This window comes from Hoplias malabaricus, chromosome 17, assembly GCF_029633855.1.
Source record: "Hoplias malabaricus isolate fHopMal1 chromosome 17, fHopMal1.hap1, whole genome shotgun sequence".
NCBI classification, from domain to species: Eukaryota; Metazoa; Chordata; class Actinopteri; order Characiformes; family Erythrinidae; genus Hoplias; species Hoplias malabaricus.
The window spans coordinates 26,161,050-26,187,747 of record NC_089816.1 but is presented as its reverse complement, the minus strand read 5'-3'; the positions used below and the strand labels follow the sequence as shown (position 1 = coordinate 26,187,747).

General features: G+C 40.1%; 1 protein-coding gene across 1 annotated transcript in view; it reads left to right on the top strand.

The window, feature by feature from the left end:
- mgat4b (alpha-1,3-mannosyl-glycoprotein 4-beta-N-acetylglucosaminyltransferase B) overlaps positions 1-26,698 on the top strand; it is a 122,226-nt gene that overhangs the window by 83,919 nt on the left and 11,609 nt on the right. Inside the window, exons 5-11 of the mRNA XM_066648928.1 lie at positions 2,260-2,306; positions 5,892-6,005; positions 11,028-11,103; positions 13,510-13,624; positions 22,762-22,892; positions 23,630-23,737; positions 24,617-24,810. Coding sequence (XP_066505025.1) covers positions 2,260-2,306; positions 5,892-6,005; positions 11,028-11,103; positions 13,510-13,624; positions 22,762-22,892; positions 23,630-23,737; positions 24,617-24,810 — 785 coding nt within the window. The remainder of the gene's footprint in view (positions 1-2,259; positions 2,307-5,891; positions 6,006-11,027; positions 11,104-13,509; positions 13,625-22,761; positions 22,893-23,629; positions 23,738-24,616; positions 24,811-26,698) is intronic.

Here is a 26,698-nt window from a genome sequence, read left to right as displayed (position 1 = left end):
ACAGAATTTTGATGAAAACAGCTGGAAAAAAAAGCAAAACTTTAAAGACCTCTGAACCATAATCATTATTTTTCTTTTCTTTCTTTTTTCTATCATAATTTTTTTCTCCCCTGCCTGACAAAGATTGGCTTCAGTTGCTAAGCAGTGTGGTACACAAGAGACTTTTGGTTAATTGCTTTCTGCTAAAATCATTGTGCTTCATTCATGCAGCCTTTCTCATTTTAGCTTCTAATAACAACACATCGGTGTGGGATTAGCTGTCATTTTCAAAAATATGTTAAAAAAAACCTAAATTATTTTCAGAGCTCATTCATCAGCTAAAGGAAAGGAGCATAGTCTTATTCAGTGAAATTTACACAGCAATTTTATTAGGTTTTTCTCACTGTCCATACAGATTCTGATCTAAAGATGTGTGTGTATATATTTGAAAGTATTCTGCCCCCTTGAACTTTTCAAACTTTTGCCACATTTCAGGCTTCAAACATAAAGATATAAAATTTAATTTTTTTTGTAAAGAATCAACAACAAGTGGGACACAATCGTGAAGTGGAATGAAATTTATTGGATGTGTCAAACTTTATCAAATAAAAAACTGAAAAGTGTTAATACTTTGTAGCGCCACCTTTTGCTGCAATTACAGCTGCAAGTCGCTTAGGGTATGGTTCTATCAGTTTTGCACATCGAGAGACAAATTCTTGCCCATTCTTCCTTGCAAAACAGCTCGAGCTCAGTGAGGTTGGATGGAGAGCGTTTGTGAACAGCAGTCTTCAGCTCTTTCCACAGATTCTCGATTGGATTCAGGTCTGGACTTTGACTTGGCCGTTCCCACACCTGGATACGTTTATTTGTGAACCATTCCACTGTAGATTTGGCTTTATGTTTTGGATCATTGTCTTGTTGGAAGATAAATCTCTGTCCCAGTCTCAGGTCTCTTGCAGATTCCAACAGGTTTTCTTCCAGAATGGTCCTGTATTTGGCCTCATCCATCTTCCCATCAATTTTGACCATCTTCCCTGTCCCTGTTGACGACAAGCAGGCGCAAACCATGATGCTGCCACCACCATGTTTGACAGTGGGGATGTTGTGTTCAGGGTGATGAGCTGTGTTGCTCTTACGCCAAACATATCGTTTTGCATTTTGGCGAAACAGTTCGATTTTGGTTTCATCTGACCAGTGCACCTTCTTCCACATGTTTGGTGTGTCTCCCAGGAGGCTTGTGGCTTTAAATGAGACTTTTTATGGATATCTTTGAGAAATGGCTTTCTTCTTTTTTTCCATAAAGGCCAGATTTGTGCAGTGTACGTCTGATTGTTGTCCTATGGACAGACTCTCCCACCTCAGCTGTAGATCTCTGCAGTTCATCTAGAGTGATCATGGGCCTCTTGGCTGCATCTCTGATCAGTCTTCTCCTTGTTCGAGATGAAAGTTTAGAGGGTTGGTCGGGTCTTGGTAGATTTGCAGTGGTCTAATACTCCTTCCATTTCAATAAGATTGCTTGCACGGTGCTCCTTGGGATGTTTAAAGCTTGGGAAATCTTTTTGTATCCAAATCCAACTTTAAACCTCTTCACAACAGTATCTCGGACCTCCCTCATGTGTTCCTTGGTCTTCATGATGCTCTCTGCGCTTTGAACAGAACCCTGAGACTATCACAGAGCAGGTGCATTTATACGGAGACTTGAGTACACACAGGTGGATTCTATTTATCATCATCAGTCATTTAGGACAACTTTGGATCATTCAGAGATCCTCACTGAACTTCTGGAGTGAATTTGCTGCACTGAAAGTAAAAGGGCCGAATAATATTGCACGCCCCACTTCTTCAGTTTTTTATTTGTAAAAAAAGTTTGACACATCCAATAAATTTCATTCCACTTCACGATTGTGTCGCACTTGTTGTTGATTCTTCACAAAAGAGTAAAATTTTATATCTTTATGTTTGAAGCCTGAAATGTGGCAAAAGGTTGAAAAGTTCAAGGGGGCCGAATACTTTCTTTTTTTATATATATATTACTGCTCTGGGGATTGTGTTGCACAAAGATTTTATTTATAAGTATAATGATAATAAAGGTTCTTATCTTGCCTTCAGACCTGTACACAGAAGAAATCTGAGCAGAGCTGAACAGTACCTTTTGAGTCTTAATTTTGTTGAGTTTGTTATATTTGCCTTAGGACATTACTTTTATTGTCAGACATAATGTGCTCTTGTTCAGCTGTACACTTCTGACTGTGCTCCCATTGTGTTTCCTTTGTTTTGCAGACAGACCAGCAATATGCCAACAGTGTGGCTGAGAACCTCAAGCGCCTGTAAGTACATTCCATCATTTTTATTCTTATCTTGCATTCATTTTTTACACTACCGGGTCAAAGTATGACTCATCTACTCATAAAAAAGATTTAGCTTTATTTTATTTATGTGTTCCACCTTTTAACACTGGAGATACTAAAGCGGTGGGATTTATAAAGTCAGAATTATTGTCCTTTTGCGATATAGAATGACTTAATCCACACATAAACAAGGGATATATTTATATTACCCAGAGATTTTTTTATTAATATTATGATGCTATACCCAGGAGTCTATTTGGTATAGCGCAGCTGTCCTGCCAGAGTAGAGAGCTGAACCCTCTGAACAAACATATACTGACCTCATCATTAGAAGATTGTAAATGTAAATGAATAGTCCATTTCCTATCGCTGGTGAGGCTGAATGGGAAGAGAGAGAGAATGGGAAGACTCAACACAGAGCCTACACTGTACCCTGCACAAGTGCCCTACTCCGTTGTCAGCAATTATACTTGTACACTGGTGCTCTTTGCCATTACACCATCAAAACGTTTACTCAAAACTATGTAATGGTACACTTTTTAGTGGTGTAGTAGTGTAATTTTCCAATCTGTGCATTATTCAGGGAGCAGGGCACTAATTGGAACAGGACGTTGTTTACAAGCAGTACCAGTAAAGTAACATATACAACACTGGCTTATTTTCCCACGTGTCCCTGCTCCTTTTAGCAATTTTTGTCCAGCGGCATTTGTATTTTTCCCATGTTACAACTTTTTTCTCAATTCCATGAAGTCTAAATTGATTTCTGAGGAAATCCCTTACCATAAATATCCTACTGTCTGCAGTCTCTGTAGTGTGGTGAAGAGGAGTTCATATTTCTGGGCTTCCTCAGTTTTCTCGCCTTAGCTTGAACCATGTTTGTCTGACTGCAGATCAATCATTGTGGCGTGCATAAGGCTTAAGGCTTGTGGCGTGCATAAGTAGGGTACGCTTATAAGTTCAATGCTAAAGCATTAATTAGGATTAACTCTCACCCACTTCTCAGTGGGTTGCTTGCTCCATATACTGATGTAATTGGCTGTCATTGTTCTCCATACATTGGTGTTGAAATGGAAACTGTGATCTGTGGTCAGAGCATCCACAGTGTATTGCAAGCCAAAGTGGTGATCTGTTAGCTAACTTATGAAAACTAAGCAGTAGTGATCTCCTCAAAGTGTGATGGGCTATCAAAGGGCATTTCATTTGCAACAGTTTAACAATAATTTGCTGGGTAATATCCCGGGTTTGTGGAGGTCCTAGCTGTAAGGTATAACAGGCAAATTGAGGAGAAAATTGGGTTAAAATATGATTGAATGATTCAGACTATATCTTTAATCAGATGTGTCCAAAATTGGAGTGGTAATGTGACTGCAAGTGCAACTGCAACATTTTTTATGTTTTATGTCTTCCCTCTGTTTAATGTGTTACTTTTTAATTATTTTCTCATGTACAACTATGCACAACTGTTTCTTTTCAGCTGTAAGGGGAGATCACACACACACACACACACACACACACACACACACACACACACACACACACACACAAAAACAAAACAAGACCATGTGGTATAAAACTCTGTTCTCTGTCAGCTGAGACTATCCCTCTCCACACTGATGGAAATTATCCTGACCTCACCCCTCTCTCTTGCTCTCTCTCTCTCTCTCTCTCTCTCAGTTTGTGTGTGTGAGTGTGGGTGTGTTTTGGATCTCTGTGTGTGTGTGTGTGTGTGTGTGTGTGTGTGTGTGAGTGTGGGTGTGTTTTGGATCTCAGTGTGTGTTCATTCTCAGTTTTCGGGATATTTCTACACTTATGTGATCTTTATTTTCCACATGTTCATACTATAACATCTGCTCCAAACAAAACACATGCAAAACAAATACAAAATCACACACACACACACACACACACACACACACACACACACACACACACACACACATTTGCTGGTTTCTCTGCTGTAATAAATGCCTATAGCATCATAGTCAGATCAAAACCTTGTATATCCAAAACGTTTGTGGAGAAGGAAATAATTCTCTTTACTCTGAATGGGGGAGTTTGGTGTGATCTCCATGACGCTGTGAGGTCGCTTCAGGGGCCACCCACAGTCCAAAAACATGTTGGTAGGTGGATTGCGCAAAAGTGTGTGAATGACTGTGTGAGTGTGTGATGCCCTGACAGGGTGTGCTACCTTTCGCCCAGTGATTCTGAGAAGATTCTAGACCCTCCACAACTTATCAGGATAGGACATCATGGTAGTGCAGCAGGTAGTGTCGCAGTCGCACAGCTCCAGGGACCTGGAGGTTGTGGGTTCAATTCCCGCTCCAGGTGACTGTCTGTGAGGAGTTTGGTGTGTTCTCCCTGTGTCTGTGTTGGCGTCCCACGGTCGAAAAACACATGTTGGTAGGTGGATAGGCAACTCAAAAGTGTCCATGAGTGTGTGTGCCCTGTGAAGAACTGGCGCCCCCTCCAGTGTATCCACGGCGACCCTGAACTCGATAAGTGGTTACAGAAAACGAACGAGTATAAATATATATACATTTATATATTTTATATTTATATATATATATATATATATATATATATAGAGGCAGTAATTTATTCTAAGTAAATGGAGCTTAGCTACTGGTCCATTCATAATAAAGATGTCATACTGTATAAAGGATGTCTGAAATTTACAAATTATATTAAATAATTGTAAAAAATAACAGAAAGGGAGTTACAAGGTTTTGTTCAGCATTGATAGTGATGATAAATTTGTTAATTCCTTGATAAACAAATCTGTGAACTCCATCTGGCAAAGTGTGTGTGTGTGTGTGTGTGTGTGTGTGTGTTTCTGCATGTTTATGGGGTGTGTTTGTGTGTGTGCATGTTTGGGTGTATTTACTGCTCACTCATGGTGTGTGTGTGAGTAGGAAAATGCTCTGTCACTTCTGGTTCAATAGATGCAACTGTTGCCGTGGCAACCAAGCTTCCCCACAGGTTCCTGCATTCAGTATTTCTCTCTCTCTCTCTCTCTCTCTCTCTCTCTCTCACTCACTCACTCACCCACTCACACATTTTTTCTCACTTATTTATTTTATGCACTCCTTAGCCATTACCTCTTTATTTTCACCTTTTATTTTTTTTCCAACACCACACCACTGTTTCCTGTCTCTGCTTGTCGCTCTCATTTTCTCCCTCTTTTTCTCTCTCTCTCTCTCTTGTAATTATGCTTTTTCCTCTCTTTTCCTTTTGTCCCTTCCTGCTTTTTCCATCTTTTTTCTCTTTTTCTCTCCCTTTTATTCAAATTTAAATCTTTATTTAACTTTTTGTCTCTCTTCTTTCTTCTCATTTCTGCCTCTGCTCTGCACTTTCAGTATCATTTTCTTTCTTTTCCCTTTCCTTTCTTACATTCAGTGTTTCTCTCGCTCCTTCTCTCTTCTCTCTCTCTCTCTCTCTCTCTCTCTCTCTCTCTCTCTCACTCACTCACTTTTGCGCATTGTGATATTGGACAACTGTATAATGGTATAATCTCTATAGTCTTTATCCTCTGTCTCACTCTCTCTATATCTTTCTGTTTCGCAGATTTCCAGGGGAAATTCAGTCAGGTTTGTTGGAGATTATCTCTCCGTCTGTTCATTTCTACCCGGATTTCTCCAACCTCAAAGAGTCGTTCGGTGACCCCAAAGAACGCGTCAGGTAATGAAACCAGCTCCTGCTGTGTGTGCATATTTGTGTTTGTGTGTGTGCATGTTATGTCCTATTTTTGAAATAGTGACATCAGCACGTGTTATCTTCTCCTTTAGATTGAATACTCCACTGCTTGCTGGGTCACGTTAGGAATCCTCAGTCACACACACTCACTCATACAGCAGATTTGTTAGAAGCAGGAAGGCAAAAAACAAGATAGAAGCTAGTGAACCACAACCTTCTTTATACACACACACAGACACACACACACACACACACACACACACACAAACATACACACACTTGTATTAGTACAGTAGTCACCCTGAATCCCTAGACTTATTTAGTTATTATAATTTTCCACACCTAGTTCAATGCCAAGCATGGGTTGGAGGCTCATAGCCCTTTTTACCGCATGGTACATGGCACTCTACTTGACCCTTCTTGGCTCTACTCACTTGTTTGGTTTCCACTATAAAGCCCTCCGCCCTGAAATGAGGCTGGCAACATCACAAAATTCACAGCTCTGCTCCCGAGTTCAAACAGAGCAGCTGACTATTTTTTCCCCCTTGTTGCTCCATCTGGATCTTGCTGGAGATTATCATCACATTCTCTAAGGAGCATTTGAACCTCCTCAAAAAAACATGGTGTAATTTTACGAGCTGCAGTTATGAGTCAGACATTAACCAATGTGGTCGCTACTGAAGCTTGGAGATTTTACAAGCAGCTAGTTTGTGCTGGAGGTCTGTGTTTCACAGTGTAGGCAAGTCTCTCTGGCCAATCAGCACTCTGCAAAGTTTACACATCACACTCCCTACTAGGTTTGCTTGGAACAACGACTAAAAAAAGCACCAGCTTCCAGGGACTAGGTACCAGATTTGCCTAATGGAAAAGCAAAGGAGATGAGCAGAGCTAAGCCAAGTCGTGTAGGAAAAGTGGAAAAGTGCCATTACAAAGCCCCACTAGCCTTGGGCTACCGTATTGGGAACTGTGTAGATGGATGGGGCTCAATCGATGTTCCAAAGTCTTTGTGATGAGTCTGATGGGTATACTGAATGTCTCATCCAGCATTTCTTCCTATACTTACACACCTGAAATACATTAAATTTCACAGATGGCTTTGTGTACAATCAAATGTGTGTGTGAGGGGAATGCTCCCTGAGTTTTTTTTGTATGCAATCACAAATAGCATCCCCACACTAATAGAGCTGTTTAACTTTCAGTTACACACACACACACACACACACACACACACACACACACACCTATGTATCATTCACACTCACAGTTGGACTGCACAGGGACACAGTGTGTGTGACTGAGAAACGGGATGAATGAAGCCTGTAAACAAAAGAAACACACATGTCAACACAAGCTCAAATGGAATATGGAAAATTGAATTTGACCTGTAGACATGCTTCAAAATGTTAATATTCAACAGAATAAAAGTTAGGATTTTCATGGTGCAAAATTCATATAGCAATCTCATAATTGAGAGTAACTAGTGACATTGGTATGGCATGTTTTTGAAACATTTTTGCCTTCCAATATGCTGTGAATGCAGCCATTTTCGAAAATATATTTTTCACACAGAGAAATCTTCAGGCAGTTCATTGTTTGTGTTGTGGAATAGTTTGGGACATGAATGCATAGGAATAGAATGACAAATCTAATTATAATTATGAATACAATACATACACTGTCGCCTTGTAAATGCTTTCTATCCATGGTTGATATTAATTTACACGGTCTTAATTCATTGTACTTTAAACAAAGTTGCAGAGACTGAAGGACTTTAAATATTGTAATTAAACTCTGTTTGTTTCCTGGCTGGATCATGGCAGGCTGATGAGTCCAGCCAAGAGAGCACTGATGAGCAAATCAGTCCTACACTGGCCAGGCAGACCAATCAATCACACATCAAGCAGGCAGAGAAATCAATAGCAAATCAGGGAAGACAGACAAAAATCCATTCTGGATAAGCACAAGCTGTTTTTTTTCTTTTTCACTTCTGGCATTTGCTTTTTCTCTTTTTCATTTTGAGCAGCTTTTTTTCCACTGCACTTATTTGCAGTTTTAAATACTGATGATGTCAGCACTGTTTGGGATCTCCATTTGGATCAATTAGGAAAGTTGAAGAGGTTTGATTTTTGTTTGTTTTTTCTTGGCTTGTTTTGATGCACTGATGTGTTTGTTACTGTGGTTCGTACATTGAATTAGTAGCCTGTCCAGTTAAGATGATAATTAAAATATTTTCAAGGATTACTGTGAAGTTTGGGAACTTCTTAGTTGAACTAATGGTCATTATTGGAGATTTTATTTAATCATTGGTGTTTATGTATACGTATATAGCTTCAGTAGGTGTCAGAATAATTTGTTAAATAGTAACATGCAATGGAGTAAAGTACAGCAAGGTCTAGCCAAATCATTCATTCATTATCTGTAACCACTTATCCAGTCCCTGGAGCTGTGCGACTGCGACACTACCTGCTGCACCACCCCTAGCCAATTCAGCATTGCATAAAATCATATATTACATTAACTCCACATAAAATCAGCACAGTGTATATCAGCACAGGAAATGAGTAAAGTATTACAGCAATGTATATCAGAAGAATTTATATCAAGTATTTGAATAGAGTATATCAGCCCAGAATGGGTACAGTGTCAGCACAGTGTTTTAACACTGGACATTTAATGTGCTTTATTGGGTCCATTGCTATTGCTCTGCTCTCTCTACTACTCTCCTCTATTATCTGTGAGGCTCGTGGGTATTGTAGTGTGAAGTGTGAGCTTGAGGTGCTGACAGTCAGTTGAATGGGTCTCGATAAATCCTGCTGATGTCTCCTACAACAATAAAGCATGTGTGTGGGAATTTGAGAGTGTGTATTTGTGAAATAGACTGGATGATTGTGTATGTGTATGTAAGAGTGAACACAACACACAGACTGTGTGTGTGTGTGTGTGTGAGAGAGAGAGAGAGAGAGAGAGAGAGTGAGAGAGAAAGAGGCAGAGAGAGAGAGAGAGAGAGAGAGAGAGAGAGAGAGAGAGAGAGAGAGAGAGAGAGATAACACAGTGTCTATAGAGATTAAAAGCAGTGCTCCAAACTTCACTAAATCAGACCTGGATCAATGGACCGAGGGGCAGTGTATTTTCACACCATCCTCCAGCCTGTACCATCATTCCACCACACACACACACACACACACAGAGAGAACGAGAGAGAGAGAGAGAGAGAGAGAGAGAGAGAGAGAGAGGGAGAGAGTGAGAGAGAGCGAGAGAGAGAGTGTGTGAGAGAGAGAGAGAGAGAGAGTGTGTGTGTGTGAGAGAGAGAGAGAGAGAGAGAGAGAGAGAGAGAGAGAGAGAGAGATGGTAATAATTTAGCAAGAAAGCATAGGATAGAGAGAGACAGGTATGCAGTGTGTGAAACAGTAAAGGAGGGTGAGCCTGGGGTGTGATGTGTATTGATCTTATGCCCTCACTCACCAGATGGGAAGTGGACACATGAAGCCATTTTTCTTACTTTTTATTTTTGCTACAATCTGTAAATACCAGTTATAGTAACAATTTCATTATGAATGGAACTATAAAAAATAGTTATCTTGGAATAAAGTATTTTAATAACAATGTTATTAAAAATAATGCATTATAATTTAATAATGTCTTCCTTCTCTGAAAAATGAACCATTTTGGAAATATGACGATTAGTACACAGTGTGTGTTTTTATGAGGATTTGTATGCAGGGTGTGTGGGTGTGTGTGTGTGTCCTGTGCCAAAGCCTTGAGCATCCTCTAAAAGGGTGGAAAGGCCGGAGCAGTCATGCCTGCACAGCAATGTTCTAGCAACTTCAAATTGTTCCTCAAGGGACATTCTCTGTGTCTGTGTGTGTTTGTGTTTTTTCTTCTTCTTTTTTTGTGTATGTGTGTGTGTGTGTGTGTGTGTCTATTGATTGCTAAGTCCCTGGAGGGCATGTCTTGTATAAGTGTTTGATTGTTTGTGAATGTGCAGATGTGAAGTCTCTGCTGTGTAATTGACTCAGGCTCTCACTCAGGGCCACATCTTACACTATGTAGGCCAGTTTCTCAATGGTGTGTTGTTTATGCTTTGAGTGTGTGTTATATTACTGGTGGTCGTGAAATGTATTAATTAAATAAATGTATTACCATGGAGGTTATCAGCATGTATGCTTATTTTTTATGCCTAGTTTTCCTTTTATTATTCACTTACAAGTTTTGGACTGTAACATATCATTAAAGACAGGAATGTCTCTTGATTGTACAATGCAGCAGTTCCCAAATTTGGGTGGAGGGGGGAGGGATTTGCTTGGGCAAGGGGGCTGCAGTAAGACAAATGAATAAGATACATAATGCACGTCACTTGTAAGTTTAAAATGAATTCCAGTGGAGTTTGGAAGCAAAAGACATGTTTGAGTGTGGGGGCTCGTCTCCAAAATATTCTCATCTACAAAAGACTCTGTAAAAACCGTTTGGGAATCACTGATCTAAGGTTTCCAAAGAATCATGGCAGTGGTGCTATATAAAAATATATTAATTACTGTGGCATTGGCAGAATTTACCCCATACCAATAAACCTGTGAGTCATCTTCACAAGCCAGTATTTATGTGTGTATGCATTTTTATTAATGCTTTTTCTGTATTCAGCAGCACTATGTGTGTGCTGTGTAATTGCTCTATGCAGTAAAGCACTAACTACAGAGCTGTTGACTCCAGCTGCAGTTCTGCTGTGTTCACTTTACTCCACTGTGTTCTGTTCTTTGCTTTCTATTAAGAAAATGACTGATTATAGAGCACCAAACAAATGATAAACACATATTAAAAACTGAGCCACAAACAATAGAACCATTGTCGGCTGCGTTTGTGCGTGTGTGTGTGTGTGTGTGTGTAAGAGCAATATGGGTTTTTTATCTCCTCTGTGGTTATATTTGTGCGTGCATGCTTGTGCATGTGTGTGTGTGTGTGTGTGTACCCCAATAAACAGTTTTCAGAGCCTCCTCCATCTTCATCTTGCAGATGGAGAACAAAGCAGAACTTGGACTACTGCTTCTTAATGATGTACGCTCAGTCCAAAGGGACATACTATGTGCAGGTAAGGCATTGTTTATATTCTCATATTACTTCTTACACATTCATTAATAGAGGTGCACTCTTTGCCCAGGCGTTTATGGACACCCCCTTATTTACGGTACATCTATTGTGTAGAGAGACTTTAAGCTGATTACAGCTTTTATAATCTTCAAATAAAGTGTTTAAAGCCCTCCATCAACAGGTGGTGGAGCAGCACAAAGCTGTTCTTTCGAGTGATGGAGCATCAATCAATAACTTTTTGCTGATTTCAAAACTACTCATCCAGCATTAACACCTGAGTTCATTAATGTTCTTTGGAATAAATGCAATTAAATTCTCACAGCAATGCTATAAAATGGGGAGAAACTTCATATTAATACCCTGCATATTAAAGGAAATGTTAAATTTTCAGGTGTACACCAATTTTTGTACATTTAATGTCTAAACCTTGGGTTCAGTTACGATTTTAGGGTTTTTTTTTTTTTTTTTTTGCAACATTGGTCCTTTACACGGTACGTACTTTTATTTATTTATTTATTTATTTATTTATTAGTATTTATCCAAGTTTATTTTACATATATCTCTAATCATAGGTGACACATTGTCACTCTCATATTCATTACAAAATTTTTAAATAATACTATAATAAATAAAAAAATAAAAGGACCATGTGGGACATGTGTTTATATGGGAGTCTTTGATGTCATTTTGATAACATTAAAGTCTGAAGAGGATGGATTACATGAGAAACATTTGACAGTGAAAACAGTTGCTGTATGAAGATTCTAACTGTAGCATCACTCATACACACTCTCTCTCTCTCTCTCTCACACACACACACACAAACACACACACACACACACACTTGAAGGGACTCAAGGTTATGGTTTGAAGGCTTCAGTAATGATTTCCAGTCTATTTCCGCAGGACGTTGTGGATATGGAGAGTCAGATGTTAACCGAAGAGGATTAGCAAAGCTGTTTTATTATTTCCTTTCTGATATACAGTTTTCTGCCTTTGTGTGAACCCATTTTGTAGCTTCTCTTGCGGAACAGGCGCCTCGTGTCTTCTCCTGGTGATTTGTTGACTTGTGACCAGGGCCATCTTTTACAGAGAAAGATCTTCAAAATGAACTCTTATGAAATAGAACGGAATAAAGCTTGGCTCTGAGGTTGTGTTCTTCTCTTGGCTGTGTCCTAATGCTCTGCCTGAAGCAAACAGCTCAATCTGTAAAGAGGGAAACCATACATACAAGCACATGCACACACTCACAAAAAATACACATGCACACACACACACAAAATACAAATACACATCTCATGCGGTATGCACACAATCGCAGACTCATGAAGCCAATCTAAAATACAGTACATGTACAATTTTAATTGTAATTTATTTTAATAATATAAAACATGTTGGTTTAATTATAATTTACTAATAATCTGACAAAATACAGTGTGTGTTAATGTGATAATATAAAATGAATTTGGCCACAGACAAATGTATAAAATGGTAATATGCTTCTTCTGTGCTATATATATTTCACAGATAAATTGTTAAAATTATACTTTTATGCTGAAGAACAAAATTGGTCTCAGACAAAGGCATAAATTGCAAATATTGTTTGTATATATTTCTATATTGTAAATATTTCTGTATTTCAGATCATTTTATACATTTATTAGTGTATACAGAATAACAAATGTATTGAAATGAAAAGCGATATTCCAAACCATAGAAATTAAAAATACACACACTTAACATAAAGAGACATAAACCTCTCTGCTTTTAACACTCTGAAACGGGAATGTGCTTCAGCTCTCTCTCTCTCTCTCTCTCTCTCTCTCTCTCTCTCTCTCTCTCTCTCTCTCACACACACACACACACACACACACAGACTCACACACACACACACACATCCTTAGCTCCACTGCACTGGCTTGTCCTGAACTGTAGGCACTTATTTGCCTGAGTGCCATCTGTTCTTCAGTGCATGGTGTCATATCGCTCCATAAGTCAGCGGTTATGACTGTGGTTAACATATGGTTGATGTTGCAGCAATGTGGGGGGAACATCCTTCTTTTGTTTTGCATTCATCCCTCCATTCATTCCTCCATCACTTCATCTCTCCGGCAAGGCACTCTGTGCTTTCTCCTCTCCCACGCGTCCCTCTGTGCCGTGTTTTATGGCCCTCATTCTTCCCTCACACTGCAGTGTGTGCCTTTCTCTCAACGGCTGAATTACAACTATTGTTCAGTCATTTAGTCATCAAAACCCTGGCTAAAGTCGGATAGAAAAGAATGTGCTTGACTAGATGAGCATGATGATTTTTCAAATGATTGAGTCAGATGCTCTTTTCAATAGACTGAATTCTCTTCAATATCTCTCTTTCTCTCTCTCTCTATCTCTCTATCTCTTCCTCCCTCAGTTAGAGGATGACATTGTCGCTCGGCCGAATTACTTCACCACAATGAAGAACTTTGCCCTGCAGCAGCCTTCAGAAGAGTGGATGATTCTAGAGTTTTCCCAGCTTGGCTTCATCGGTGAGTGGGAGCCAGCTTGCTGATGCTCAGGGTTTTAAGCACAGGGGCTCATTGTGACCAAACTCTAATTTAATTAGACACTGGAAAATATAACTCTTTACAGGGTGTGTTCATGCCTTGCTCCCAGTGACTCCTGGTGGGCACCAGACCCAACACTTCCCTGACTGACGTGCATAGGTTATAGAAGATGAACGAATAAAAGAAAGTGTATGTAAATTTTAGGAATGTCCTCAGAGAAAGATAAGTTGATGAATCATCTTAGTACTCTTAAATGGCCTTGATTAAATTTCCTGCAATAATAATATACAATTTTTCATTCATTGTCTGTAACCGCTTATCTGGTTCAGGGTTGTGGTGGGTCCGGAGCCTACCCGGAATCATTGGGCGCAAGGTGGGAACACACCCTGGAGGGGGCGCCAGTCCTTCACAGGCCAACACAGACACACACACATTCGCTCACACCTACGGACACTATTTTTTGAGTCACCAATCCACCTACCAACGTGTGTTTTTGGAGCCTCCGGAGCACCCAGATGAAACCCACACGGACACAGGGAGAACATACCAAACTCTTCACAGACAGTCACCCGGAGTGGGACTTGAACCCAAAACCTCCAGGTCCTTAGAGTTGTGTGCCACCCATACAATACTAATATTATATTCTTTATCTATATTTTATATTATATTATATTAATGTCTGTGAACATTAAAATTCACATTTTCACATTTTAATTCCACATTTCCAGACCTAAATCTGAATACTAGTGTAAAAATCTTAGAACAAAGATTTGTAGCACTGGGATGCTAATTGATGGAGAATACATTTAGATTACATGCTAGTTACATAAGCCTTGAACCTTCAGAAGAAAAAAAATCAGCAAATGTCAGGAACCCAATGTGATCAATCTTTATGTATAAGCAATCTAAAAAATAATAATTATTGGAAATAATATTTTGTCTCATTTCCTGATAACTGTCTCATTACCTTGATAGTGTTTCAGTCAGATTTCAGAGGGGATTGTTTGTTGATGGTGGATAAACCTCAAGATGTTTCCTGGGTAAAAAAAAGTAGTAATATAAATAGACTCTAAAACTGACACTAAACACTAAAACTGCTCATAAATCTAACACTAGGTGCAAAAATAAGGCCATTAGAGAAACAGCTAGCCAGTAGCGATAGCACCCAGTCTTACCTTTACCCTTTTGTGACGAAACCCTTGATGGATTTTCTGTCAGGCACCTGCCCATTTGTAACTATGAACCTGATTCTGAATAGAAAGAAGCAAGGGTGCCAGGCTTTTCAGTCAAACAAAGAAGCTGTGCTAGCTCAGCTAAGACGCAAGCCTTGCGTTAATGGGCGTTTGAATGTCGAGCTTAATTACGTGACCTTATTAGTCAGTGTAGAGCTGTACAATGAGCCAATACCTCACGGCTCGATAAAGCAGCAGATCAGTGTAGCATAGCTGTAGTGATATTCCAGCCATAGGCGAGATAAAGTCTCCACAATGACTCACTTGTATGAAAGAAGTAGCTTTTGAGACAAGCCTCTAACAATCAATCCGGCAATTGTCAGAGGAATTTTAGCATGGGTTTCTAAAGCCTGGTGACTTGACTATTGGAAGTGTGTCCTTCATTAGCTGATAGGCAGCTGAACTGATTGATCCATCATGCGTTGTGTGTGATATGAAGCTAATTATCTTGATGAGAGTGATCAATGCTGGATCTGTGGGCAGAGTAAACTGATGGGAAGGCCTGGCTATGAGCTGTTGGAGATTGGATTGGGGTTGGCATTGATTGGGAGTTGAGGGAAAACTGAGCTTTGACTCAGTGGAGTGGAAACTATCCGCTAGGCCTGTCAAAGGCTGGGTTAGCTTGCTGAGGAAATGGAGACCACATGAGTTTATGTGTGTGTGTGTGTGTGTGTGTGTGTGTGTGTGTGTGTGTGTGTGTGTGTATGCGGTGGGAAGAGAGCATACTGAGTTGTATTTATGTGTATGAGTGTGTTCCATTTCTGTGTTTGTGCATCAGTAGCCTTGTGTAGCTTACATGCTCTTTTCGGATCAAACTTTTGACAGCCAAATGCCCACAGTATCCCCAAAACAAGCAACACCATTTAGCAAACTTCCCTCTGCCTCTCTCCTTGGCTGTTGCTCAAGCCTTCCACTTCCAACCAAGCAGCTGACTGTAATTTCATCAGATTCGACTGCTCCTCTCTAGTTACAGAGGAGAAAACACAGAAATCCATTTTCGACAGCCAGGCATGGCTGAGGAAAGATATAATCCGGCCTTTACTGGCTGATTAAAGTTAAATAAACCAATCTGACATCACTGCTAGCCTCTGGAGCCAAGAGCCAAACCCAGGCCAGTATATGTTGGCCCCTCTTCTAGTTGTCCATGCTTTGATTTTATGGAAATTATTTTGCTTCTAGCAGCTTGTCATTGGTTTGATGTGACCTTTGACCCTCTTTTTAGGCAGGATTGAGCTTGAGTTGTGAACTTTTACCACATTTTCATTTATATGCTTAGTAATAAAACAAAGACAGTTCAAGAAGGCAGTTAAACATTAGGCGCTGCTGCTCTGGACACACATAAAACAATGTCTGGAATTAAATTGCATTGTAAATTGAGGTTCTCCATTGAAAATCTCTTTTTTACTAGAGCACTTGGTTTCATTTGTGTCCTGAAAATAACAGGCTTAGACAAGATTTGGCTGGGTAGGAAAAACAGCTAGAAGATGACATGCAGAATCCGCGTTTTATTAGCAAACAATGGAACTCAAGCCAGTGTCTACATTGTGCCCACAGCCAAAGCAAACTAATGATGAACTTTGAGTGAGACCAGTTCCTGGAATTAAACATTGATTATGTCAGTTACAAAATGTTTCTGAACAAAAAGCAGCAAGTTGTACACAACTGTGCACAAAAAGATGGACAGCCATGGTCAAATTAAACAGTTGGTGTTTATGTTGGGCAAACAAACATGACATGTTTCTGCCTTTAATGTGTAAGTGTAGATCCTCGCTTTAATATAAGGGTCATTTTTAGTTATGCTCTTTACAAACAGCCTTGTTATACATAGTAGTTGCAATTCAATCAAAATATGTAATTGGAGATTTGGCTAATAAGCTACTTGGTCGTTAGTGAGCATCCGTATGTAATATACAAGGAGCGTCTGACCTGGGTGTGTATCATCTTGTTCTAGGAGTGTTGTTTCTTTGCTTCTTGTAGTCCAACAATTACAGACTATAGTCCATCTTTGCTCTTCATACTTTGTTTTCCATTTTCACCCTGTTCTTCAAATGGCCAGGATCATTAGACGGTCACCACAGAGTAGCTATGATTTGGATGGTGGATCATTCTCAGAGCTGCAGTGACACTAACATGGAGGGTGAAAGAGGAAAACAAAGTATGCAGAGCAGTAGATGGACTACAGTCTGTGCTTGGAGAACTACACAGTGCTCCTCTATGGTCAGTGCTTAAAAATGGACAGTGAGTGTAGAAACAAGGAAGTGGTCACAATGTTATGGTTGTTCCATGTTCACCACACACTACCCCTCTCCCATATACACATAAATACACACACACATCACCTTGCGTGTATCTGCATTCATGTCTCTCATTATCTTCCTGAAGCCTGTTGTGAATGTTAAAATTGCTTGTGTCTGTTAAAATTCTTAAAATTGAGCTTTCCTGATCTGTCCCTTACAAGGTGTTAGCAAAGGACAGCTTAGCGCAACACATTCTATCCCTGCTGCTGCAGACAATCATGCCTCCTGCTGCCTGCCTCCATGAGCTGCTAATTGGAGTGGCAACGGGGTGACAGCCATGACGGAGCTGTTCACACACACATAGACATATACAAACACAGAGATAAACAGACACACATATGTTCACCTCTGGCTTCGCAAGCTGTACTGTGTGTGTATGTATTTATAAATATAAAGAGTGTGAGAGATTGGGTTGGGGGAGTTGTGTCCTCAACATCTTTAACACATAATTTTTTCACATAAAATATCATTATACAATACACATTATCAGGCTAAAGATCCCTTAAATCAGGTGGAATGAGAGAACAAAAAAAAGAAGCAATATTATGAAATGGAGATTAAAATTCAGTTTTTGGTTTACAATTTTCAGATAAATAAGTCTGCAGTCTGATTAATACGTCTGATGGTTATTACAGTGCAGAGAGGGAATGAAAGAGAGAGGGAGGAGGGGGGTCATGTGGCTCCAGTCATCTGTAAACAATGGTGGGGTGCATACAGATGGACGTTTCTCTGATTCACATGATTCAGTCATTGTCTTGTTAAATTACAACTATGTGTATGGAACAATTAATATAAGATAATTATTCATTTGAGTGTGCAGGTTTGTGTGTGTGTGTGTGTGTGTTTGTGTGTGTGTGTGTGTGTGTGTGTGTGTAAGTGAGAGAAAGAGACAGAGAGAGAGAGAGAGAGAGAGAGAGAGCTGAAGCACTTTCCCGTTTCAGAGTGTATGAAGGTGAAAAGTGCACAAACAGAGTTCTGAGCTTCTTGATTGGTGAAATGTTTATTCTCTACACTCTGTACTCTGTGTGTGTGTGTGTTTGTGTGTGTGTATGGAGGGGCAACCTTGAATGGAAGCCAGGCTGTGTGAGACGCAGAGGAGACGCTATTAAAGCCCCTTTAAAAGCAGAGGCTGGAGGGAATCGATTACTCACTGCTTACTCTAAAAGACCTATTAAGGTTTTATTCTCATGGCCGTGCATTCTTGTAAAGATATTTCTGATGTGTTTTTGCGATTTATGTCTTTGTTTGTTGGCTGATATCTACATTTAGTATATAGTGAATGTTTGTAATGGTGTGTAAGTGAGTGTGTCTTTGTAAGTGAGTGAGGGTGTCTGGATGGCTGGGTGTTTTTTTGTACACTCACTTATAAAAGTTTTAGGACCTCTGCACATATAACATGTTTTGTTGATTTTCTAAGTAAAAACAAGTCGATATATCTTCAGAAAAAAATATCACTGAATGTTCTACTCAGTGCAAAGTACTGGCATCAAGGGTAACCCCAGCTGTGGAGCAGGAGAACCATATAAACTACAGCGATAGGCATCGTCTAGTACTTACAAGATGTATAGGAGTGCAATAGCTGCCCTAACTAGCTGTCTGGATGCAATCAGATCTCCACAGCAATGTCCCAACACACAGTCTAAAGCTTTCCCAAACACGTAGAAGCTGTTAATGCCATTATATTCCGGAAAAGTCAAGAAACATATGTATGTATTGCCACTATTTCGTAGTTTGTGTTGTTGGTAGCGTTTTCCATTTTCTTTTTATTTCTGTCCTGCTGAGATCTTCTCTTTTGCTCTGTGAGCTAGATCAGAGAGAGTGAACATGTTTAGACCTTACACCATGCTACACTCTCTCTTTAATAAGCCAGGCTAAGGCGCTAACTTGCTGTAAACGTTTTATATCAAAGGCCAGGGTCTCCTGCTGTGCCTCTCTCTGCAAACAGCCTGTCCGGCCTTTAGCTCTCAACTCTGGGTCAGTTCATCCTGTTACAGTCCAATATTATCCATCAGAAACATCAGTAAACACACTGATCTAGGATCAGGCCTTATACAGGCACTCAACTCCATAGTGGAGATCAGCAGGGGCTGCTGGAAGTCTTATGAGAGAGAGAGAGAGAGAGAGAGAGAGAGAGAGAGAGAGAGAGAGAGAGAGAGAGAGAGAGAGAGAGAGAGAGAGTGAGAGAAATAGAGGCAATTAGAGAAAGAAGAGAAATAACGAGACAGATTTTGTGATGCAAAGAAAGAGAGACAGAGATGGAAGAGAGGGGAAAAGGGAGAAGAGAGATAGAAAGATGCAAGGAAAGCCCAGACAGAGACAGAACGAAAAAGTGAGAACAAGAGAGAAAGAAAGGGTGTGGAAGAGGGAGAGGGTTGCGAGAGAGAGAGAGATATGAGATGAAGCCAGGGATGCAGAACGGAAGAATCAGTCAGGAGGAAAGACAGAACAAAAATGAAATATTTGATATAAGTCCACAGCTCTGAGGCATGACAGGCAGACAGATGTGAGAAACTGAAAGTGAGAGGAAGAGTGTATAAAGTCTAGTGTAAAACAGCTGCCTGGTTGTGATTGGAGTAACAAACAACAACAGATCCACTCTGTAAATGCCAAGCTTGAGTCAAATGAAAGGATTATGTAAAACCCCTTATTTACCGTGGTATGCCCAAGTCAGAAACCACGCTTAATTTAATTACTCTGCAGGAAAAACACTCTTTAAGTACAAGCAATTCATTCATCAGTGTCCAGAAAATCTGAAAGTGTGTATTTAACAGAAAATAACACCAAAAACCTTCAGGTTCCAGTGTTTTCATTCTTTCTATTTTTGTCAGGACTCTTTCCTTTCATTTTTAAAGAAACCTGCAGGGATATATCCCCACCAAAGTTCAGTCTAAGAACTTCAGGAACATTCAGGTCTGGACTCAAGTTCAGCCCATTGTTGTGAGAACAGCAGCAGCTTGTTTTGTTTGTTTTCCATTTTCTTGTTTGTTTGTTTTTTTCTTAGCTATTTTTTTCAGTCATGGCTTCTTGACAGTTATTTATCCTTTCAGACCTTTATGCAAGTGAACCCTTATTCATGTTGTGTCTAATCTCAGAAATAACTCGTGAAGATGAATCAGGTGGACTAAATTGGAGTTGTCACTTGAAATTAAGTAAAGTCTGGTCTTTGACTTTTGTAGATTACTGTAGCTATGCTAAATCTTTGCATATATAGATCTACAGTGCTGTACAATTCGGAAGCAGCCCAGTTGTCATGGCGACTGAGAGTGGTCATCCTGCTTTTTCTGAACAGATCTAATTTCATTACTCTGCTTTAAAGGCATGATGTCATGCAAGGGTTGTGATTTAAGTTGAAACATTTCCAGTTGCGTTTTCTGTTCCACCTCTCAAGAGCGACTCAAAAATGTATTAATGTGAAAATTAAATTACTGTTTGAGCTGTGGGGCAAGGAGCTTTGCTCTTTCTCTCCCTCTCTCTATGATTTTATTAAAGTCTGGATTTCTTTCCCTCAGTGCCACTTGCTCTGGGCTTTGCTTGGCGAGAGTTGAGAGCAGAGAAGGAGGCATATGGAGGCGTTCTTGTGCACGCCTTCTGTATGTTACCGTTTCTTTTGCTGTCAATATAACATGAGCACACACACTTTAGGGAAAAAGAAATTCAGTGTTTCACTGTCAAAACGCCTTTTCGCTTGTTATTTTTTCACAGCAGCTCTCATTACCCTGGTTTGGAGATTTGGGGCATGCACAGATTTCGATCTGGAGCATTATGAGCTCCGCTGCAATGTGAAGATTCGCTGCACTGTGATTTACAGCTGCCTGGAGCCAGCCTAGTGCTTAACTGAATTAGAAAAAATGTTTGAATGTGCCTCTATTGATTTTTGGGTCCCACCTGTGCATGTCTGCGCTCAGTTAGATGAAAAGAGAGATTTGTATGAGTTCACATTGAAATTGCCTCTTTCAAAACAGGTCTCCTGGATTTACTCTAGTATTCAAGCATCTAAAAATGTTCTCAACAGGGCCTCCAAAGCAGAAATGGGAAAAGGAATTGAGTAGGCCATGCACAGATGTAAAGCAATTCTTAAAAAAAAAAAGACAAAAAGAGACTCAAATGATTAAATGAATTTCACAGGAAGTGCCTAGTCAGTTTTTCTTATTTTAAAAGGTTCTTGGCAAGGGTCATAGCAGACTTTGGGAATAGATCTTTTCACACTCAACTCTTTCTTGGAATTCAATTCATTTCTATAGAAAATAATCCAGTCTGGCTCATTCATTTGGAATGTCACTGTTAGCTAGGGGCAATGGCATTAACAGGAATAAAGGTTCACGGTGAATTAAGATTTTTTAATGCTTAATCATGGCAAAGAGTTTCACGCTCAAACTTTCAGTTGGCAATAGACCCAAATTAATATTCTTGGTTGAAACCAAAATTTAAGCTGAAAAATGGAACCTCACGTTTATAATCTTACTAGCATGTAGATTTGATGTTGTTTATATGCTAAACATATCTTAAGCACAATGAACTGTCAACTTGCCAATACAGAACTTTAGAGCTACAGGTGCACAGTGAAGGTGTGGGTGGAGATAGAGGCATAGATTAACTCATCATTATCTGTAAGCGCTTATCCAGTTCAGGGTCGCGGTGGGTCCAGAGCCTACCTGGAATCATTGGGCGCAAGGCAGGAACAGGCGCCAGTCCTTCACAGGGCAACACACACACTCACACCTACGGACACTTTTGAGTCGACAATCTACCTACCAACGTGTGTTTTTGGACTGTGGGAGGAAACCTGAGCACCCAGAGGAAACCCACGCAGACACGGGGAGAACACACCAAACTCCTCACAGACAGTCACCCGGAGCGGGAATCAAACCCACAACCTCCAGGTCCCTGGAGCTGTGTGACTGCGGAACTACCTGCTGCGTGTAGAGTAATATCTAAGCCATATCTAAAGACATTAGGAAATGTTTTCTTGAAGATAACTTAACTCTGATTAATTGATTTGATTAATAAATGGCAGGGAAATTTAACACATGAAATATGGTCCATGGGTAGGAGCCTGTGAGAGCATAATTGGCCTTGTTCTCTCTAAGTTAAATGGGTGGCCCTCCATCTCCGTTTATCAGTCAGCATGATGCTAGTCAATGTAGCTGTCCATTAGCTAACATAACAGATTTGGGCAGTAATCCTGTGTTCTCCTCCAAGTGTGTTGAGCTCGCAAGTACTGTTGTGTTAACATCTTCTGAAAGGAAGTGGTATCTGGTTTGGAGGATGCATGTCCTTATAAGCTTGGTAGCACTGTGTGATTGGTGTAGTCCTTGCTAGTGAGCAGAACCTGCAGTGATACTGTTAGGTAAAAAATACAAACAAAAACCTTGTTATAGATTAATGTTGACAAGTACAGCAAGGTGTAAAGTATGTGCCTATGAAATCCAGCACTGAAAATGTTCTCAGTAAGAAAATGGTGACTTTCAGCAACAGCTCTATTTTCAGTGCGACATGAGTCACTCTCAGGTGATGTCATTTGTTCTGACAGTCATGTGTAGATGACCTTATGATGTGCCTGGTGACCATTTGCTGGACTTTGTTGTTGCAGGTAAGATGTTTAAGTCGCTGGACCTGTCTCTCATAGTAGAGTTCATGCTGATGTTCTATAAGGACAAGCCCATTGACTGGTTGCTGGACCACATCATGTGGGTGAAGGTGTGCAACCCAGAGAAGGATGCGGTATGTCTGTATTTCTCTCTCTCTCTCTCTCTCTCTCTCTCTCTCTCTCTCTCTCTCTCTCTCTCACTCTCTCACTCTCTCACTCTCTCCCAACTGCTCTCTTACTCTCTGTCCTCACTGAGTCACTCCTTTGCTGAATTATTCTCGTGATCATTAGTCATCATTAGGCATAATATTATAATTACTGGAGTCTAGACTGATTTGTCATTAGAGTGACTCTTATCATCTCTCTCTCTCTTTCTCTCCCTCTCTCTTTTCTCTTCTGTTTGCATAACACTTTGAGAATATACCTTCTTAGGCCCCTTTAACAGACATCTTCACCTCTTCCCATTTTTAAGTCCATTTACTGGCCACTTTATTAGAAACACCTGCTTGGTTCTTCCAGTTGAGAGCCATTTTTGTAAGTGTTCCACTGTAGCCACGGATGGAGAAGTGCTCAGTCACCATGGAGGCACAGCAGGTGCAGATGTTTAGCTTTCTCATCCAAGCATGCTAAGGTGCTTGACAGCTCTGGGTGGGTGATAATTTGACAAGGTGTATTTGCAGGTTTCAAGCACATCAGAGGAGGTGTAGAAGAGATGTGCTATATTTATTGATCGAAACATATTGGGAACACAACACCTGCGAAGATAAATAATTGAAAAACATATTCAGAAATGTAACTCATTGTCAGATTTCAGCTGCTGAGCTCCTGAAGAGATTCTGAGTCTTGTTTTGTGTTGTTGTTGTTTTTACAGAAACACTGCGACAGACAGAAGGCAAACCTGCGGATCCGCTTCAAGCCCTCGCTCTTCCAGCATGTGGGGACACACTCCTCTCTTGCTGGAAAGATCCAAAAGCTCAAGGTGTGTTTGTGTGTGGGCTTGTTTTCATACATTTGTGGCCCTGGTCCATCATATAGAAAATGAACATTTATTACTGTTGCTAAAGGCAAGTACAAAAGACCACAGCACATTCTGCATCATGAACAAAGCAGAAAACATGTTTAACAAAACATTTTGTGTTGGATTTACAAAGAAATCGGCAGCCAATCCTTTAATGTTGAGAAAGAGAAGTTTGTTACATACTGTGCTTCTCATTATTCAATTATCTCAAACACATTTAGTGATACTGAGGTCTGGGTATGCCTTGTCTTTTACATAACGCTCTATATATGACAGCACATTCTGACAATGCATAAATACAGGTTAGTATATAGTGTATGTGAGTCTGTGCGTCTGTTGGTGTGTGTGTGTGTGTGTGTGTGTGTAACCTGCAGAGGTGTTCCACTGTCCCACTTGGGAGAAAGATAAAGAGACACTGATGTATTATTTGTTCCCTATATCCTTCTCTTGCCAGGCCGAGAGAATCGCTGTGGCGGTCAGTGCGTGAATGACCCTGGCTGCTCTGTGTAATATTGATTTCCCCTTTCCTCTGTGTACTGCCTGCTGATCACCAGAATCTTAACCTAGGGATGAAGCTTACTGCCACTCCCAAATTCCCTACCCCTCAAACCACCCTCCACTCCTCTCTCATGCTCACACTATATGTCATCATTTTCTTATTTGCCATCCATGTATCTGGCTCAATATTTACTAGCTCTGTCTTTTCTCCTCTCTTGTGCTACAGGCATTTCTCAAATTCTCTTGTACTCTAGTAGACTGTTTCTTCAACGTCTGAAAAATCTCTCTCTCTCTCTCTCTCTCTCTCTCTCTCTCTCTCTCTCTCTCTCTCTCTCTCTGTAGGATAAGGACTTTGGAAAGCAGACTCTCCATAAAGGTCATGCTAACCCGTTAGCAGAGGTCACCACCAGTCTGAAAACGTACCAGCACTTCACTCTGGAGAAGGCCTACCTGGGGGAAGACTTCTTCTGGGCGTTCACACCTGTAGCCGGAGACTTTATACGCATCCGCTTCTTTACCCCTGTCAGAATAGAGAGGTACACACATACATATATTCAATTAATTAAGTCTAACATTCCACCAGGTCCTCCTACACCGTAAACTGAAGGACCCCAGGACAACACAGAGTTCACTGTGAGGATTCCTATGATGCATTGACAGAAACATATTAAGCTGCAAACCTTCCTAAATAATCCTAAATAAAATTGGTATATATATACAAGTTCATTAATTCCAGTGATATCTGTGGTGTTACCTATTACACAGAGCCAGAATTTCTTTTAATAGTCATATAAGTCTAAAAAACTGGCCTGACATGTGGAGTAGAGGTCTAGTACTGGCCCTGTCATCAGGAGATAGCCACACCGTGGTAATGCCTATGGCTGGGAGTCCAAAAGAGACCCTGTCATTCAGCACGATTCTAGTAAGTGTGAGTGCTTGTTAGCTGAAAGTTAATGTATTGAGATTTCCAGTGGTATTGTGTTTAAAACAAGTGTTAGATGGTGACATGCCTTGGAGGAAGCATGTGCTTGTCCTCAAACTTCTAGGTTGGTGGCATTTTGTGTGAATGTGAGCTGATGTGTGGAAATGTTGATGAATAAAATTGGGGACAAAATTGGAGATGAAATTGTTTACTACTACACTACACTACTAGCTGTGAGATCGTATGTGGGAGCTTAAATCGTTTAATTAGCACTGGGGAAATTGTATGTGCCTACTTCCTCCAGCTTTGGACACTGCAAATTATATTATAACCTTTATAAATGGACAAACTGAGTATCATGAATTAAAGATATTTTGACTGAAATTGTTTATACACATAAACCATGCCAATTGTTTTTAATATTTGAATTTTTTTGCTGTTTCTATAAAAAGAAAATGCTTAGCAATTTTCACATTTTCTAGCAATGAGTATTTCTGTCATTCTCTCAGTCACACACATGCACTCAAACACTAAACACCCCCTCTCTCTCACTCTCTATTGTACTGTGACTCACTCAAGCAGCCTGCTACGTGCTTGACCTAATGCCCAGCCTCATTTGAACAGAAGCCTACATCATTAAGGTGTGCTCTACGCTCCATTTACAACCATGCAATGCACACATACCTTTTTTCAATCCTAATGGAAAGTTTAGGTACATTTCAAGCTTAATGGAGGAGTAATTGAAGCCGGTGAGAACAGAAACATCTGTCCATCACTCTAGCAGTAATTCTAGGAGGTCATACAAGAGTCTATCTCTCTGGTGTGATTATGGAAAAGTGATATCACAGCTGGGCTAAAAACGACCTGCTGTTTACTTACCGTTCCTTTAGTATTTGGAGAAGAGATGGAATGTCGGACTGGGACAGGAGGGTATAAGAGATATTACAAAGAGGTAAATGCAGTCTAATGGCTTATTCATCATAGTCTGTGAAAAGGTTTATTAGAATAGCGAACATTCCCAAGGACAGAGAAGATGGATTTGCTGGCTTTACTGGTTTAATTTTACCTAGGGAGGAGATGTTATTTAAATGAGCACTGCCACGATCACTGGTTTTATAGGGCTGATATCCTGCATTTTTCTAGTTTTTAGATGCAAAGCACCACATGGAAATGGCTTGTCACTCACACACACATGTTTCACTCACTTACTCTCATTCACATTTAAAAAAACGCTTCAAATTTGCATCAATGACACTGTGCAGATTTGTGTGCTGTCTATGTTTACCGAATTTTATGTGGGAATATATATATATCCTCCTTTTTTTTTCTTTTTTTTTTTAAGAAACTGCATTTCTTAATGGTAGATTGTGAAATGTAAAAGATCTTTATTCTGCTTGTGTTGTGCCTCTTAACACTCCTAAACACTCCTTATGAACTCAGCCTTAATTGCTGGATCTTAACTTCTGTTAGAGTCTTCCAGGGCCCAATGTGCATGGACTGGA